Source organism: Penicillium griseofulvum (genome assembly GCF_001561935.1).
Source record: "Penicillium griseofulvum strain PG3 chromosome Unknown contig_91, whole genome shotgun sequence".
Taxonomy (NCBI): domain Eukaryota; kingdom Fungi; phylum Ascomycota; class Eurotiomycetes; order Eurotiales; family Aspergillaceae; genus Penicillium; species Penicillium griseofulvum.
In genome coordinates, this window is record NW_024467450.1 from 641,245 (window position 1) to 656,864 (window position 15,620).

At 49.4% G+C, this 15,620-nt stretch overlaps 5 protein-coding genes across 5 annotated transcripts; 3 read left to right on the forward strand and 2 right to left on the reverse strand.

Annotated features, from left to right (window-relative positions):
• Positions 1-1,236: 1,236 nt before the first annotated feature.
• Positions 1,237-3,492, forward strand: PGRI_065550 (transient receptor potential ion channel family protein; the record flags this gene model as incomplete). Its single annotated transcript, XM_040794269.1, has 2 exons — positions 1,237-3,118; positions 3,191-3,492. 2 exons carry the CDS (start codon positions 1,237-1,239, stop codon positions 3,490-3,492), a joined length of 2,184 nt encoding a protein of 727 aa, XP_040649519.1.
• Positions 3,493-5,071: 1,579 nt separating this feature from the next.
• On the reverse strand, positions 5,072-8,113 carry PGRI_065560 (Nucleotide-binding, alpha-beta plait; the record flags this gene model as incomplete). The annotated part of the gene is made up of 6 exons (XM_040794270.1): positions 5,072-5,205; positions 5,298-6,315; positions 6,376-6,539; positions 6,607-6,647; positions 7,727-8,005; positions 8,073-8,113. The coding sequence occupies 6 exons, from the start codon at positions 8,111-8,113 to the stop codon at positions 5,072-5,074; spliced, it is 1,677 nt and encodes a 558-aa protein (XP_040649520.1).
• A 429-nt stretch (positions 8,114-8,542) lies between these two features.
• PGRI_065570 (GTPase-activating protein GYP1) lies at positions 8,543-10,788 on the forward strand (the record flags this gene model as incomplete). The annotated part of the gene is made up of 8 exons (XM_040794271.1): positions 8,543-8,566; positions 8,641-8,656; positions 8,730-8,739; positions 8,818-8,931; positions 9,004-9,470; positions 9,525-10,408; positions 10,476-10,568; positions 10,624-10,788. 8 exons carry the CDS (start codon positions 8,543-8,545, stop codon positions 10,786-10,788), a joined length of 1,773 nt encoding a protein of 590 aa, XP_040649521.1.
• An 80-nt stretch (positions 10,789-10,868) lies between these two features.
• On the reverse strand, positions 10,869-12,276 carry PGRI_065580 (dimethyladenosine transferase; the record flags this gene model as incomplete). The annotated part of the gene is made up of 5 exons (XM_040794272.1): positions 10,869-11,562; positions 11,641-11,705; positions 11,762-11,983; positions 12,040-12,077; positions 12,135-12,276. The coding sequence occupies 5 exons, from the start codon at positions 12,274-12,276 to the stop codon at positions 10,869-10,871; spliced, it is 1,161 nt and encodes a 386-aa protein (XP_040649522.1).
• Positions 12,277-12,483: 207 nt separating this feature from the next.
• On the forward strand, positions 12,484-15,461 carry PGRI_065590 (U4/U6-U5 snRNP complex subunit PRP6; the record flags this gene model as incomplete). The annotated part of the gene is made up of 3 exons (XM_040794273.1): positions 12,484-12,863; positions 12,963-15,240; positions 15,318-15,461. 3 exons carry the CDS (start codon positions 12,484-12,486, stop codon positions 15,459-15,461), a joined length of 2,802 nt encoding a protein of 933 aa, XP_040649523.1.
• Between the last annotated feature and the right edge of the window lie 159 nt (positions 15,462-15,620).

The window sequence follows — 15,620 nt, forward strand, 5'->3', positions numbered from 1 at the left end:
AGGATGTGTGCGCACGCGCACAAAGTGATTCCAAGTACCCCGTAGATTGTACGAAGTATGGGATACTCTTGACTGGATTGGCCGTACGCAATTTTCACTAAGAGGATTATGTGTCCATCTAGAAGCCTGTAAGGGGGGTCCACCGGTAAGCCTAGAACTAGGACTGTGTTAGGATCTTCGATCCGCGCTCCAGTCATGTTTAAGCCATGCAGTATCTTCAGGCTTGTGTGACACCCCGCGAGGGGCACACGTCATACATAATATTTGCATTATGAACGTTCAATTGAGGCTGCAGGTGCTCCGTAATGTTATCCCTAACGTTAGGAATGCCAAAACATTTGAATTAAAATGGTCGAATCATAATTCGGCAAGTGTTACTCCGTAAAGGCAGTTAATATCCCGCGTGGCTGGTGTGGCGTTCATATATTTTAGTATCCCTGCTGAACTTCCAAACTTTTAGTCGAATGTGTTTCCATGGATGGATAGGAGAACTTTAGTGCGCCACTTGGGCTGGAACCCCGGTAACCTGAAGGGGGGAACCTTGGATCAAGTCTGGAGGAAAGCTTTAATATGAGCTCCAATGTTGTTTAGATAGGTATGTAACTACATATACTATTAGCAGCTAATTAATTAGATATTCTACATAGTAAACATAAAATTAAGACATAAATACGGAGTATGTACGGAGTAATCCGTACAGTCTAATATAAATAGTAACATACCTATTGTTGGGCCTAGACTGAAACGGGGGGGGCCAATCAGTCCCAAATTCAGGGGCCAAATTTAGACTAATCGTAAACTCGTAATTCTCTATCGAGTCTTTCCTCTCTTTTCTTCTTTTTCAACTGATTATCGCATTTTTGAGAGGGGGAATTTCATTCACTAATCCCCAATTCCTCTCTTCTACCCTCGTTTTTATATCTCAATTCTTTACAGCTCCTGGTTTGCTCCAAACCCGGGTGTCTCACAACAACCCCCCACCACGTCCTCGCGACCCTTTCGACTCATTTTTATTATTTATCATTTTTATTTCTTGCCTATAGCGGGTTGACCCTGCCTTGCCTTTGGTTTTTCTTTTTTCCTTGTGACTTACCCACTGTCACTCCATATATCGTTACAACCCGCCCAATCCTCGCGCTAGTCGATCCCTACATCCTTGATGAATACGCGCCTTGGTTCGGACTGTTAGATTTTGGATTGGTATAACGTGTCGAACATCAATTGTGGTCGGCCAACATGCAGAACTTCATCTGGGCTCTGCTGGGCCTGGCCATTGTGCCTCAAGCCCTGGCAGCCGACACCCTATCTACGAATGGATTCAACCTGTGCATGACTAATTCGGCAATCAATGTCCAAAAGATGGACGTCACCTACACTCGTTCTAGTGGAGTAGTTGTCTTCGACGTGGCTGGTACCAACGCGAAGCAACAGAAGGTGCAAGCGGCTATCACCGTCACTGCCTATGGCAACGAAATTTACAGCAAAGAATTCGACCCCTGCGGCGATGAGATCCATGTTGAACAACTCTGCCCTGTTCCCAAGGGTACTTTCAAGGCCAGCGGATCCATGGAAGTTCCGGCCGAATATGCTAGCCAGATCCCTGGCATCGCATTCAAAATTCCCGACTTGGATGGCCAGGCAAAGCTTGTCCTTAAATCCAAGGAAAACAACAACAACGTGGCGTGTATCGAATCTCACTTATCCAATGGCCACTCCGCCGAGGTTGGCGCGGTCAAATATGTCTCGGCCGGAATTGCGGCAGGCGCTCTTGCACTGAGCGGTGTCTCGGCTCTTGGTTCGGCGGGAAGTGTTGGAACACCGTCATCTAGCCCTGGATTTGGCGACGTGATGGGATTGTTCCATTCTATGGCTACCAATGGCATGCTCAGTGTCTCCTATCCCCCCATCTATCGCAGCTTCTCCTCCAACTTCTTGTGGAGTACTGGTTTGATCCCTTGGCCTGGCATGCTGCAGTCCATCGACAAATTCCGCGAGGCCACTGGCGGTAACTTGACTACGGAAAGTTATGATTACCTGAAGAAGGCCTCTATCGCGCGCAGTAGCTCATCCTCTACCAACACAACCAATACAACATCAACCAACACGAAACGGAGCTGGGATTACACCATCGAATTCGGCGAGATGGTCCCTCGCTCGATTGAAGCCTCTGCCGATCCTAGTGTTACGGAGAGCTCTTCGGACAGTAAGGAAAGTGGCTCTTCGGACAGTGAGGAAAGTTCTTCTTCGAGCACGGTTAGCGACATGAAGCAACTCGCTCAAGATCTGATGGTTCCATCTGCCGATATCTTCATGACTGTTCTCTTGATCTTCGCCATCGTCATCGCTGTGGTTGTTGTCGGTATTCTTTTGATGAAGGTTGTCCTGGAACTGTGGGCGCTCTATGGAAACTTCCCCAACAAGCTGTCCGACTTCCGGAAAGATTATTGGGGCTTGATGGCGCGGACAATCACCAACATGATCCTTGTGCTTTACAGTATCTGGGTGCTATACTGTGTCTACCAACTGCGAAAGGGTGATTCGTGGGCAGCAAAGACGCTGGCTGCCATAACCCTTTCTATCTTCACCGCGGTTCTTCTTTTCTTCGCCGTTCGCATTGTTTACATGGCTCGTAAGTACAAGAAGGCAGAGGGAGATACCTCTCGTCTGTACGAGGACAAGGAAACCTGGAAAAAGTACAGTCTGTTCTACGATAACTACAAGAAGGACTTCTGGTGGCTTTTCATCCCCGTCATGGTGTACGCTCTGGTCAAGGGCTGCATTATCGCCGGTGGCGAGGGACACGGTCTATTCCAAAGTGCTGGCCAGCTCGCTTGCGAAATCCTTCTGTTGGGACTCTTGGTGTGGAGCCGCCCCTATGCCACGAAGGCATCAATGGGAATCAACATCGCCGTCCAGGTCGTCCGTGTTCTGTCTATTGTTTGCGTCCTGGTCTTCGTCGAAGAACTTGGTCTTTCCCAAACAACAAAAACCGTCACTGGTGTCGTCCTCATTGTCGTGCAGTCCACTCTCACTGCCGTCCTCGCAATTCTCATCGCAGTCAATGCCATTATCAATTGCTGCCGCGAGAACCCACATGAAAAGCGGAGAAGAGAAGCTGGTAAGTCAAAGCTATCCTATGATACAAGCTCTATCCCAGCATGTATATATACTAACAATCCTTTTCTTATAGAAAAAGCAAACCGCGACCTCGACGATCTGACTCCCTTAGACGCCCGCGACTCCCTCCTTATGGACCACCCGCAGCGCAAGGAATACGCCGAGATGAGCAACTTCAACTTCACCGGCCCGTACGAGTCTTACCGAGACGAACCTAAGCGAGACAGACCAACTGGCAGCGACGAACGCGATGGCCTAGTCCGCAATGATTACGGCGTGGCACACGGGCGCAGTAATAGCCCCGACAGCCACCACTCGCGAAGCTCTCTCGAAGGCCGTCGTCCCGCAGCCCCGGGCTATGGGATGGCATATTAAAAAAAGAAAAAAAAAAAAGCAACAAAAAAAAACCGACGAAAGCGTCACAGACTCGACATGACGTTACAACTCTTCTTGCTTCATATTTTTACCTTCCTTGACATTCTTAGATCGGGCACACGCGTTGTGGCTTGGGAGTTACTTTGACGATTTTTAGCGTGTGCTTGAAAACGGCGGGGCATTGATTGATTTTCCCGCCTTTAGATGCATCTTCTTGTGTGATATCATTTCCATCCATTCATTTTTCATCTTGTCTCTATACATACCTCATTCCTTATCATCTTTACCATCTATCATTTATATTACAGCTTGCACTTGATGAGCATTTCTTCTATATCAAGTTTCTTAGTCCCTATGTTTTGTTCGTAGTCTTGTAATCCAAGATGAGTATGTTGCAGCTCAAGAATCTCTCACGGACGAACATTGATATGTGTGGGGAAAGCGAGATAGAGGATATATATATAGTTATATAGAGTAACTAAGAGAGCAGTGTCGTCTATATCTGTAACCAAGCAGACCCATGAAGAGGTTCCTTGGTAATCTTGAATAATATATCTCCCTAACGTGTTAGTTAGAAGCTGGGTGCTTACAATGTAAGGTAGTAAACCTGACAATGGGTTTGTGAACACCCGTGGACCTGCAGCCCAGGCTTGCATTTTGCATGGTTACCAAAGGATCGGCAGGGCCCATACTGTCTATCAATGAAGGATAAATACGTAGTATTAAGGAAGAATAGAAAAGTGTGTATGGTATTGAAGTAGCGATAAATTATAACTAAGTGTTGTGGTGCTAGAGCTGTTCCTATATAGGTCACTACCTAGGCAATCGCTTTGAAGTCACGTGGATTGCCTGGCCCTATCTGAAAGACAACTTGGAACCCATCCATTGATTTGATCACCATATCATAGGCATAGCGATTCTGATCTCAAGAGGACATAGATATGTATCCGAAGTGTTTACAACTCCCAGGATGTTAATTTAAGTACACATAATAGCCCCGCGTGGCTTGACTAGGCTCCCGCCCATAAATAGCATCCATGACCAGGGAGCCTCGACCCTGTAGCTCTTTTAAAATTTCTAGCTATCCAGCAACGAAAATCCTATGCCCTACACCCTATCGCCTACAAGACTATCTATAGTGGAAATTCTTGAATGAACACTTTTGACCCTTGATTGTGAGGCTAATATCACAACAAAAAGTAGTGTATCAACGAGCTTGAACAAGATTGAAGACTCGCTTTCACCGATAACCAAACAATTTCCCACCCGGTTAGCACGAGAAACCTTGGCGCAGCCTTGATATCCCAGACCTCGACACTAGGGGACAAAAGCCCCGCCCACGAAAGCACCGAACCAGAGACAACCTTGAAGTGCAGACAAAGAGTATGGAAATCGCAAATACAACCAGTTCGCCGGGCCCCAGCCTCATCTTCGCTGGCGACCACGCAATTATCAATCCATGGGGCCCAAATTCGCTGGCCCCAGGTAAAAAAAGACTTAAAAAACACATGAAAGAAACGAAATCGGATCTGAAATGGGAAGAGACTAGATGCGTCACTTGGTAGCCACAGCGAGCAGCTTAGCGCTGGTAGGGGTGGAAGGTACGGTGTCCACCTCGACCACCACCACGGTAGTTCGCGCCAGGCTTGCCGGCGTTACGGGGTCCTGTGGGAGCATTGGGGGGAGCAGTGCCCTGGGGCTGAGGAGTGGTTCCTGTTTTAAATTAGTTAAAGTGAACAAAAACAATAGGAATGGAATTGAGATGAAAGGGAAACAATATGCAGAAACTCGTAAGAATCACATACCACTACCCGAACTTCCAATGCGTCTCATACCTGCTGGTCCGGTCGGGACGTGAGGTTGAGGAACTTCATCGTACATGCCCTCCCACGAAGTTGGGCCACCCTGCTGCTGGTAAGGCGAGAAACCGCGGGGGTCCATTGAGCGGTTAATCTGCTGCTGCTCATACTTTTGCTGCTCGAAGGCAATCTGCTCGGTGGCGTTGTAGCCAGGTCCAGTCTGTCCTCTGGCTGGGGTTCCAGCTCCGTTGCTGTAGTTGGCGGCCATAGCGGCTGCGTTGGGAACGGGGCTGGCGCAATCGCTGCCTGGACCACCGGGAACGTTGGCTTGATTGGGCTGCATCATAGCGGGGTTCATCATGTTGGGCATAGCCTGCTGGGAGCCAGGGCTCTGAGGGCCGGGGCTCATAGTACCTTGCTGCTGGGCACCCATTTGCTGTTGCTGCTGGCGCATCTGCATCTGCTGCATTTGTTGCATCTGCGCGATCATAGCAGGGTTCATGTTCATAGCGGGGTTCATGCCCATGCCGGGCATTCCTCCCTGACCGGCGGCCATCGACTGCTGCATCATGGTAAAGTACTGTTGCATGCGTTGCCAGTATTGGGCCATCATCTGAGGAGTCATCGAACTACCCTGTCCCTGCTGAGCGGCTTGCTGCTGACCTCCATCGTTCTGGTTTTGGTCGCGGTATCCCCCGCTGCGGTGGCCGCCACCACGTTGATCGTTGTTATCACGCAGGTTGCCACGGGGCTGGGCCTTCTTGACCTCAATTGGCTTGCCCAAAATCTCAAGAGGGCGGGAGAGAGCCTTCTCAACAGCAGCATCGCCGTCAAAAGTGACGAATCCGAAACCACGGGGACGTCCGGTGTCCTTGTCCATCATAAGAGTGGCATCAACAACACGGCCAAACTGAGTAAAGAACTGCTTGAAGTCCTGCTCGGTAGCCTCTTGACTAACACCACCAACAAAAATCTTAGAAGTCTTCTCCTGTTCGTCGCGGGGGATAGCACGCTTGGGATCAATCTTCGATGTTGTCAGCAACGGGTTACTTCCCAATTGTCCCGATCGCGGGATAGTTCTTACAATCTTTCCGTCCAGATAATGCTCCTTCACCATTACAGTGTTGACAGTCTTAGCGTCACGGAAAGTCAAAAACCCAAAGCCTCGAGAGCGCCCAGTAGCGCTATCGCGCATGACGGTGCACTCCTGAACCTCGCCGAATTGAGAGAAATAGTCACGAAGGGATTCTAAATGAAGATCAAGATATGTCAGCCGAGTGACGGGTTTCCGTGCAGCAAAGATTTATATCCATACCGTCTGTAGTTTCCCAGTTCAGACCGCCAATGAACATCTTTCTAATAATCACATCATCAACGGTCAGTGAGGGTTCACGGCAAAAATGAAAAAACGGAACGCCTCGGTGTATGATAGTGAGCAACACGATGGAGAAGGTAATGCGATAGATATGATAATGGGTAGACAAAAAAAAAGCAGATCAATGTGCAAAGGTGGGTGGCCAGATATTGCTATTCATGGGCTAGTCGAGTGAGCGAAAAGTCTCGCTATTCCGAGCACATTGTCCTAGAACAAGCAGGGCACATGCTAGGCCGGTACATGGTATTTGTACCTCGTAATCACTGTCGATGTATACTTGTAATGTTCATGACCGGGATTTAACGTCAAGCCCACTGGTTTACATGAGCTTGGATGCACAATTCATGTCCCTCTCTTTCTGGATTGCTCAAGCCGGAAACAGGCGAGATGAGAAGCGTGGAGGTGCAAGTATTTCAGTCGTAAAAAGTGAATTGTCACTGTCTGTCTGTCTGACCCGTGAAAACCTTTGCCTTGTCTAACACAGAGTACCAAGCTAGATAGCTACTTCTTGCTCTGCCCTATCAAGGTATATCGACAGGAAACTATATAGTATCGGCTGTACTATATATGAATCGTTGGTGACAAAGGTCCGCGGGTGGCGTGTGGTTGGTTTGGGAAAGCAATTTTCTTCATGAGGGGGCTCCGCGTAATGTGCTCTTTGAGCCTCCGTATGACTCCGTGGAGCGAATGCTGGGGCATGCCAATATATGATTGTAAATTGCTTTTGGTAGATGGTGGTGGTTGTGTGATGGTTCCTCGAACAGGAATGTTGATTGGTCGCAGAGTCCGCAAATTGTTTTCCCTCCTTTGAAAATGCATGCGCCACCAGTCATCCGGCAAATTTTTCCTCAAACAGCCCACAGTCCACGTCCCAGAGAGATTTCAACCCGTAGCTAGGAGACTCCTTCCTGCACCCAGAATTGTAGTCGAAACCCATGAATAGCAATTGGAACCACCTAGGCTTGTACCAACGGGGTAAAGCCCAAAACCAGACAGATACATGCGATTGGGGTATGATCCGAACACAAAGATGTAAAAGAAACGCAATTAGTGGACTTACCCGTCTTCTTTGATCCCTGTTCCGTGAGATTCGGTCTCGGCAGGAGGGGGGGCCTGGGTAGTGGCAGGGGCACCATAAGCGTTTCCGGAGCCATTGTGATAACCCTGATCGAATTCGGAAGGCTGGGCAGGGTGCGATTCGTATGTGCCAATAGGGGCAGGTGTAAAATCTTGACCAGCAGATTCTCCAGCAGGCGCAGGGTTAGTCGCGCCTACATCAGTAGGCTTCGGTGCCTCAACTGCTGCAGTAGTACGGTTGGTAGACTCGTCGGCATCGTAGCTAAAAAGAAAAAAAAAAAAAAACCTGATTAGAATTTTGGTATTGAAGAGTAAAGTGGAAGACATACAGATCAGCAAAGAGATCATCTCCATCCTCTGGGTCAGCCATGATAAAAGAGTGAGCAGTAAATAAAGCAATAAGAGAGTCAGTCAGGGAAAAACTGTAACCCTAGTCAACAATAAAAGCAAGACTAAAGTAACAATTTGAAGAATCGCAGGAAAATGTGAGAACAAGCGGATGAAGAAGTTGTGAAGTCCACCGCGGGATTCCCCAAGCGGAGCGATTACATAATACATCTCGCCCGCGGGACTCGGGGTGAAAGCTAGGTATTTTGTATCTATACATGCTAAAGAGCCTTGTATTGCTTTGATTTGCCTTTCATTTTGAATCTTTCCCTCTCAGATATGCTCTATTGATCTTTTATTCTGTTTCTACATGGCCTGGCTTCAAGATAGACGGCATTGATCCTATTACAGTGTCACCCCGCACGTGTATTAGACTCCCGCATGAGCACACCACTTTCAGAATCCCCATACGATGGCGAACAAAAAAGGGCAGCAGGTACGATCAACTCTTCAGAATTAATGCTCTCTCGAATCTGTCTATGCTGGACATTGAGCTAACTGCATCCCTAGGAAATGGTCCAGGTTGGTTCGTATCTATTGCCTCCCCTTGCATTTTAATCGCAGCTATAGCTTACATGGTCTTTCGTCCCATTTCACAGACAAGTCGGAGTAAGTGAAAGCTTTATAAGCCATTTTCTACAGCTATGAATCCAGCTGTAAGGTTTGTCGAATGCTAATGTCTTCAAGACGAACCGGATCGCCCTTCTGGGGCCGAAGTACGTCGCTAAACCAAGGTCCATCAAAGTTCTATGGCTCCAATACTGTGGTCGGCGCAGCATACTCGCATGCCGATATTGTACAGTATGTTATCATATACCCCACATATCCAGAAATTGAAAGGAAACGATGACTGACAAGTGTCTTCTTTGGCAGACCTACCTCCTCAAACTCACGCCCAAGAACACCGCCGAAGTCATCGGCTACAAATGCTGCATCGAACTCAGCTCGCAGGTCAGGAAACTCAGTCGCCTCACCTCCCCGACAACCCTACCCTGGCATTATGACCGAAGGGGTCAATGAGTGGAGTCGTGCCCCCACTGAAGATGAAGATGAAGAAGATGATGATGACGAGATTGTGTACGATGATGATGAAGATGAATTCGGACTTCCTAGTCTTGCTAGTATGAGGAGAAAAAGATCCACGCCTTTGAAGGCCCAGAATATTGATTTCAGTGGCGGAGCAGGCAACCCCTCAACACTTGGGTATGGATTAGGTGCCACCAATAGGCAACGCGCGAATAGCTCAGATATCGCAGAAGAGCGCGGCGCCCCAATGTATCCAACTGCTCGCAAGGGGGATGCAAAGATTCTCCGACCTCAATACAAGGACATCTTACAAGGTATGTATGAGTTGATGAACCCCCAAACCACCAGAAGCATGCTGACAGTTATAGACCCTGCTAATGCTTTGAACCTCATCAATCACTCCCCACCTCCTGTAGATGCTTCGCCCAAAGAGAGGGATATCCATTCGAGTCGCATTACGCGAATTAACAAGTTCAAGCGCATTCTGCAAGCAAGTACGGTATCTCCCACCGAGCTGCGGGATCTCGCTTGGTCAGGTGTCCCAGAAGAAGTGCGGCCAATGACCTGGCAACTTCTTCTTGGCTATCTTCCTACAAATAGTGAACGACGCATCTCCACTCTGGAACGCAAGCGCAAAGAGTACCTTGACGGAGTCCGGCAAGCCTTTGACCGAGGCAGCGGAGCAAGTTCTGCGAACCCCTCTTCTTCGACCAAGGGCCGCGGTAGAGGACTTGATGAGGCAGTTTGGCACCAAATTAGCATTGATGTTCCACGCACCAGCCCTCACATTCCGCTGTACGGCTATGAAGCCACTCAGCGGTCTTTGGAACGCATCCTTTATCTCTGGGCCATCCGACACCCAGCAAGTGGTTACGTTCAAGGTATCAATGATCTAGTCACTCCATTCTGGCAGGTCTTCCTGGGCGTTTATATAACCGATCTGAATGTCGAAGAAGGCATGGACCCGGGTCAATTGCCTCGGAGTGTGTTAGATGCTGTAGAAGCGGACACTTTTTGGTGTCTGACGAAGCTTCTGGACGGTATTCAGGACAACTACATATATGCTCAGCCTGGCATTCACCGACAGGTGAGGGCGCTGCGAGACTTGACAGTGCGCATCGATGCAGCACTCGCGAAACACCTGGAGCAAGAAGGTGTGGAATTTATGCAATTTAGTTTCCGATGGATGAACTGCTTGCTCATGCGGGAAATGAGCATCAAAAACACGATACGCATGTGGGACACGTACATGGTTCGTTTCAGAAACCCCTCCCCCTTGCCTAGCGCACTACTTTGCATGATACTGATTGCCATTCTAGGCCGAGGAGCAGGGCTTCTCTCGATTCCACCTCTATGTCTGCGCCGCATTCTTGGTCAAATGGACAGATCAATTGGTCAAGATGGATTTCCAGGTATGATTTTGTAACGATTATCGCCAGTATTAAACATGAACTAACAGTTTCCCAGGAGGTTATGATGTTCCTCCAAGCATTGCCAACGAAGGGTTGGACCGAGAAAGACATTGAGCTCTTACTTAGCGAAGCATTTATCTGGCAGAGCCTGTTTCAAGACTCGCGTGCTCACCTCCGGCCTGCTGGTGATGAACCTCCTGAAAATGGTATCTTTTATTGATAGTAATCATAATTCATGACCCGAATCTTCAACTTCTATTTTCGGGTGCTTTCCCCCAGGGCAAACATGTTCTTTCTCGCTCAGTTGAAATGAATGCCCTTTTGGTTGAATGCCCACAGAAGCTTCAAGAAATCATTCTCATCACACATTCTTGCGCGCTTCTCTCCGAGGTCAGTGTCGTCCTCCAGGACCTGGCGCACCTTCTCACGGACTAGTTCTGCAACCTTGCCACGCTTCTTGCGCGAACCTGCACTCTTGAGTGCTGCTTCGAGGCGAGCATTTGTGTTCTCCTTGAAGAAATCGGGAACATCGTCGTCGTCATCCATATCCATGACCTCGTCGACCGGTTCATCGGCAGCTTGTTCCTGCTCTTGCTCGTCGCCCATGTCCATTGCCATCGCATCGTCGTTGGCAACCTCAACCGGGCCATCCTCCACAGGGATGTCGTTTTGCGCACACCATGTCCGATAGTTTGCTTCTAGCAAGTCCATGATACTTGTCGTACCAATGAAACTGGACCGGAGAGTCTTGTTCTTCCGCACGAAAACAATTCGCAAAAGACCATCCCACTCTTCGTAGTTGATCTGTGGCCGTGGGTTCTTGGGGACCATTCTAATAACGCTTGACTCGACCTGCGGCGGCGGCTTGAAGTTGTTCTTGCCAACCTTCATGATATGATCAATCTTGGCCCACATCTGCGCGTTGACTGACAGTCGACTGTAAAGTTTGTCGCCGGGCTTGGCGAATAAACGCAGAGCGAATTCACGTTGAAACCTGTATGAGAGGTTCATATGTAAGCTCTCAATTACACAGAATGTTTCTGCGAATTCTAGTATTGCTTGCGGAACTTACATGAGAATGCAGGAGCGAGGCGCTGGAGATGTAGCGAGGAGCTTGAATGTGAGAGGAGAAGAGATCTTGACTCTGTTAGACCGGGGAAGAACCTCTGGACGGGATCCGGGGTTATACATACCTGGTAGGGAGTATTACTGATGCAGACATCGAAGTATGGAAGCTCCGTCTTCATTACATCTCCAAGAATGACCTCTAGGCGCTTTTGATATGGAGTGGACTGGAAGCGCTTGGTAACTTCGGCAGCCATACGAGGATCCAATTCCACAGCAATGCACTTCTTTGCCTTTTCCAAAATCTTGGCCGTCAAGTTACCGGTACCGGGACCGATTTCGAGGACGATCTATTGATTCACACTATTAGTGTTTGTTAAGCCATCACCGTCTTTTGTTAACTCACATCGCTTTGCTTGAGCTCAGCCTTTTCCACAATTGCAGCTATATATCCACTTTGTTAGATAGATAAATCATAGTGTAGTGAAAGCGGGCCCCTACCAGCAATACCAGGGTTCTTCAGAACGTGCTGGCCAATATCAGTGTTCATCTTGAAGATGCTGTGAGCAGCTTTTGTCTTGGCAGCAGCATCTGACAGGCCCTGCGAAGCGCTATTGCGCTTGGGCTTGTTAACCTTCGGCATATTGTAGTAATAAGTTCCTGGATTTTGACAATTATTAAAAGAAATCAGAGCAAAAACCCGCGACGTTAACAAAGCACATCGACTTCAAAGTGGGCGGAACTTTTTTTGCGATAAGATTACCGGCGCCGGACTTACTTTCCTCCGAGCCCGCTTTCGCCTTCCGCGCCGTCGAGGATGTCGAGCTCTCTGAGTTGTGTTGAGCCCGACATGGCGTCTGGACGAAAGGATTTCCTAAGCCAGGCAGCGCCTGAGAACTATGTTGCTGGTCTAGGTCGTGGTGCGACAGGATTCACAACTCGCTCCGATCTTGGACCGGCGCGTGAAGGACCTACACCCGAGCAGATCCAGGCTGCTCTGACCAAGAGAGCCCAGCTTCTCGGAGCTGCTGCACCCACTGCATACGGAGCTACTACGCGCGAGAAAGGTGGCAAAGAAGATGATAAGGAGGAGGAAGATGAGCGGTTTCAGGATCCCGACAACGAGGTCGGGCTGTTCGCATACGGACAGTTCGACCAAGAAGACGACGAGGCAGACCGCATCTACCAAGAGGTAGATGAGAAGATGGACAAGCGTCGGAGAGCTCGCAGGTTAGTCATATCCCTCCCATTCCCCCTCTTAAACCATGTGTTTATCGGGTTAGCCCCGGTTTGAACAGAATACCGACATGAATCTCTCGCCAACTACAGGGAAGCTCGAGAAAAAGCCGAACAACAGGAGTACGAACGAAATAACCCGAAAATCCAACACCAATTCGCCGATCTGAAACGCACACTTGCCTCAGTATCCGAAGAAGAGTGGGCCAACCTCCCGGAGGTTGGAGATTTGACAGGCAAGAATAGACGAGAGAAGCAGAATGCCCGACAGCGGTTCTATGCTGTCCCAGATAGTGTCATTGCTGGCGCGAGAGACTCGGCTCAATATGGCACGACAATCGCCGAGGATGGCACGCAAACAAGTGTCGACGAAGGAGAACCTGCCGATGGCTCGATGAACTTCGCAGATATCGGTGCGGCACGCGACAAAGTGCTGAAGGTCCGCCTAGATCAGGTTGCATCTGCTGGTACATCCGGAACCTCTACGAATATCGACCCGAAGGGCTACCTCACCAGCTTGACACAGACAGAAGCCAAAGCCGGCGAAGTTGAGGTGGGCGATATCAAGCGAGTTCGTACTCTGTTAGACTCCGTGACCAAGACAAATCCTAAGCATGCTCCCGGCTGGATTGCCCTAGCTCGCCTGGAGGAGCTTGCTGGCCGGATTGTGGCTGCTAGAACCCTCATCGCTAAAGGGTGTGAGCTCTGCCCCAAGAGCGAAGACGCATGGCTGGAAAACATTCGACTCAATGAAGGTCACAATGCGAAGGTAATTGCGGCCAATGCTATCAAGAACAATGACCGTTCCACACGACTTTGGACCGAGGCCATGAGATTAGAAACGGACACTCGTGCCAAAAAGAATGTCCTCCGACAGGCTATCTTGCACATTCCCCAGTCAGTGCAGATCTGGAAAGAAGCTGTCAATCTGGAAGATGATCCAGCTGATGCGCGATTGCTGTTGGCAAAGGCCGTTGAAATCATTCCTTTGTCAGTCGAGTTGTGGCTTGCTCTTGCTCGTCTTGAAACCCCGGAAAATGCACAGAAAGTCTTGAACGCTGCTCGCAAGGCTGTTCCTACTAGCTATGAGGTTTGGATTGCTGCAGCTCGACTCCAGGAGCAGATGGGCACGTTCGCCAAGGTTAATGTCATGAAGCGTGCTATTCAGTCGCTGGCCCGAGAGAACGCCATGTTGAAGAGAGAGGAATGGATTACAGAAGCCGAGAAATGCGAAGCCGAAGGTGCTGTCCTTACATGTGGCAGCATCATCCAAGAGACTCTTGGATGGGCCCTGGATGAGGACGATAGCCGAAAGGATATCTGGATGGACGACGCAAAAGCTAGTATTGCTCGTGGTAACTACGAAACTGCCCGGGCAATTTACGCTTACGCCCTGCGAGTCTTCGTGAACCGCCGATCAATCTGGCTCGCAGCAGCGGACCTGGAACGCAACCACGGCACCAAAGAAGCTCTCTGGCAGGTTCTAGAGAAGGCGGTGGAGGCATGCCCTCAGAGCGAGGAGCTGTGGCTCCTTCTTGCCAAGGAGAAATGGCAATCTGGGGATATTGACGATGCTCGACGAGTCCTCGGTCGTGCCTTCAACCAAAACCCCAACAACGAAGATATCTGGCTGGCTGCCGTCAAGCTAGAGGCCGACGCCAAAAAGACTGACCAAGCTAGAGAGCTCCTGGCCACTGCTCGCCGTGAAGCTGGTACAGATCGCGTGTGGACCAAGAGCGTTGCTTTCGAGCGGCAGCTCGGTAACATCGATGACGCTCTGGATCTAGTCAACCAAGGTCTACAACTTTTCCCTAAGGCCGACAAGCTCTGGATGATTAAGGGCCAAATCTACGAATCACAGAATAAGTTCCCACAGGCGCGCGAAGCATATGGAACAGGCACCCGAGCCTGCCCCAAGTCCGTTGCGCTCTGGCTACTTGCCTCGCGACTGGAAGAAAAAGCTGGCGCTGTGGTCCGAGCCAGATCTGTGCTCGACAAAGCCCGTTTGGCGGTTCCCAAGAACGCAGAGCTCTGGACCGAAAGTGTGCGCGTTGAACGTCGCGCCAACAATATCGCTCAGGCCAAGGTCCTCATGGCTCGCGCGATCCAGGAAGTCCCAACATCAGGACTTCTGTGGAGCGAAAGTATCTGGCATCTCGAGCCCCGCGCTCAGCGCAAGGCACGCAGTCTGGAGGCGATCAAGAAGGTCGAGAACGACCCTATTCTGTTTATCACTGTCGCGCGTATCTTCTGGGGTGAACGTCGACTGGAAAAGGCCATGACCTGGTTTGAGAAGGCGATCGTCTCAGATAGTGACTATGGTGATGGCTGGGCTTGGTATTACAAGTTCCTTATGCAGCATGGTACTGAGGTTAGTTATCTCCCTTTTTTCTAACCCCTTTCCAGGCTCTGTCATCTTTGGAATGTCCAGCTAACGTCTATACACAGGAAAAACGATCGGATGTCGTGTCGAAGTGCGTATCGATGGAACCCAAGCACGGTGAATTCTGGCAGTCCATCGCAAAGGACCCGGCGAATGCCTACAAGACAACCGAGGAGATCCTGAAGCTCGTCGCAACTGCCATCAACTAGCTGGCATATTCTTCATGTGTTATCTACAGGCGTTTCGGGGGCAGACCGCCCATAGAATTCAATCTTTGACAGAGATATATGTCTCAGTCACTCATGTTTTATGCAGAAATCAAGCGTCCTAATGTGAAACTATTCATTACTTCCAAGATAACTAAATTG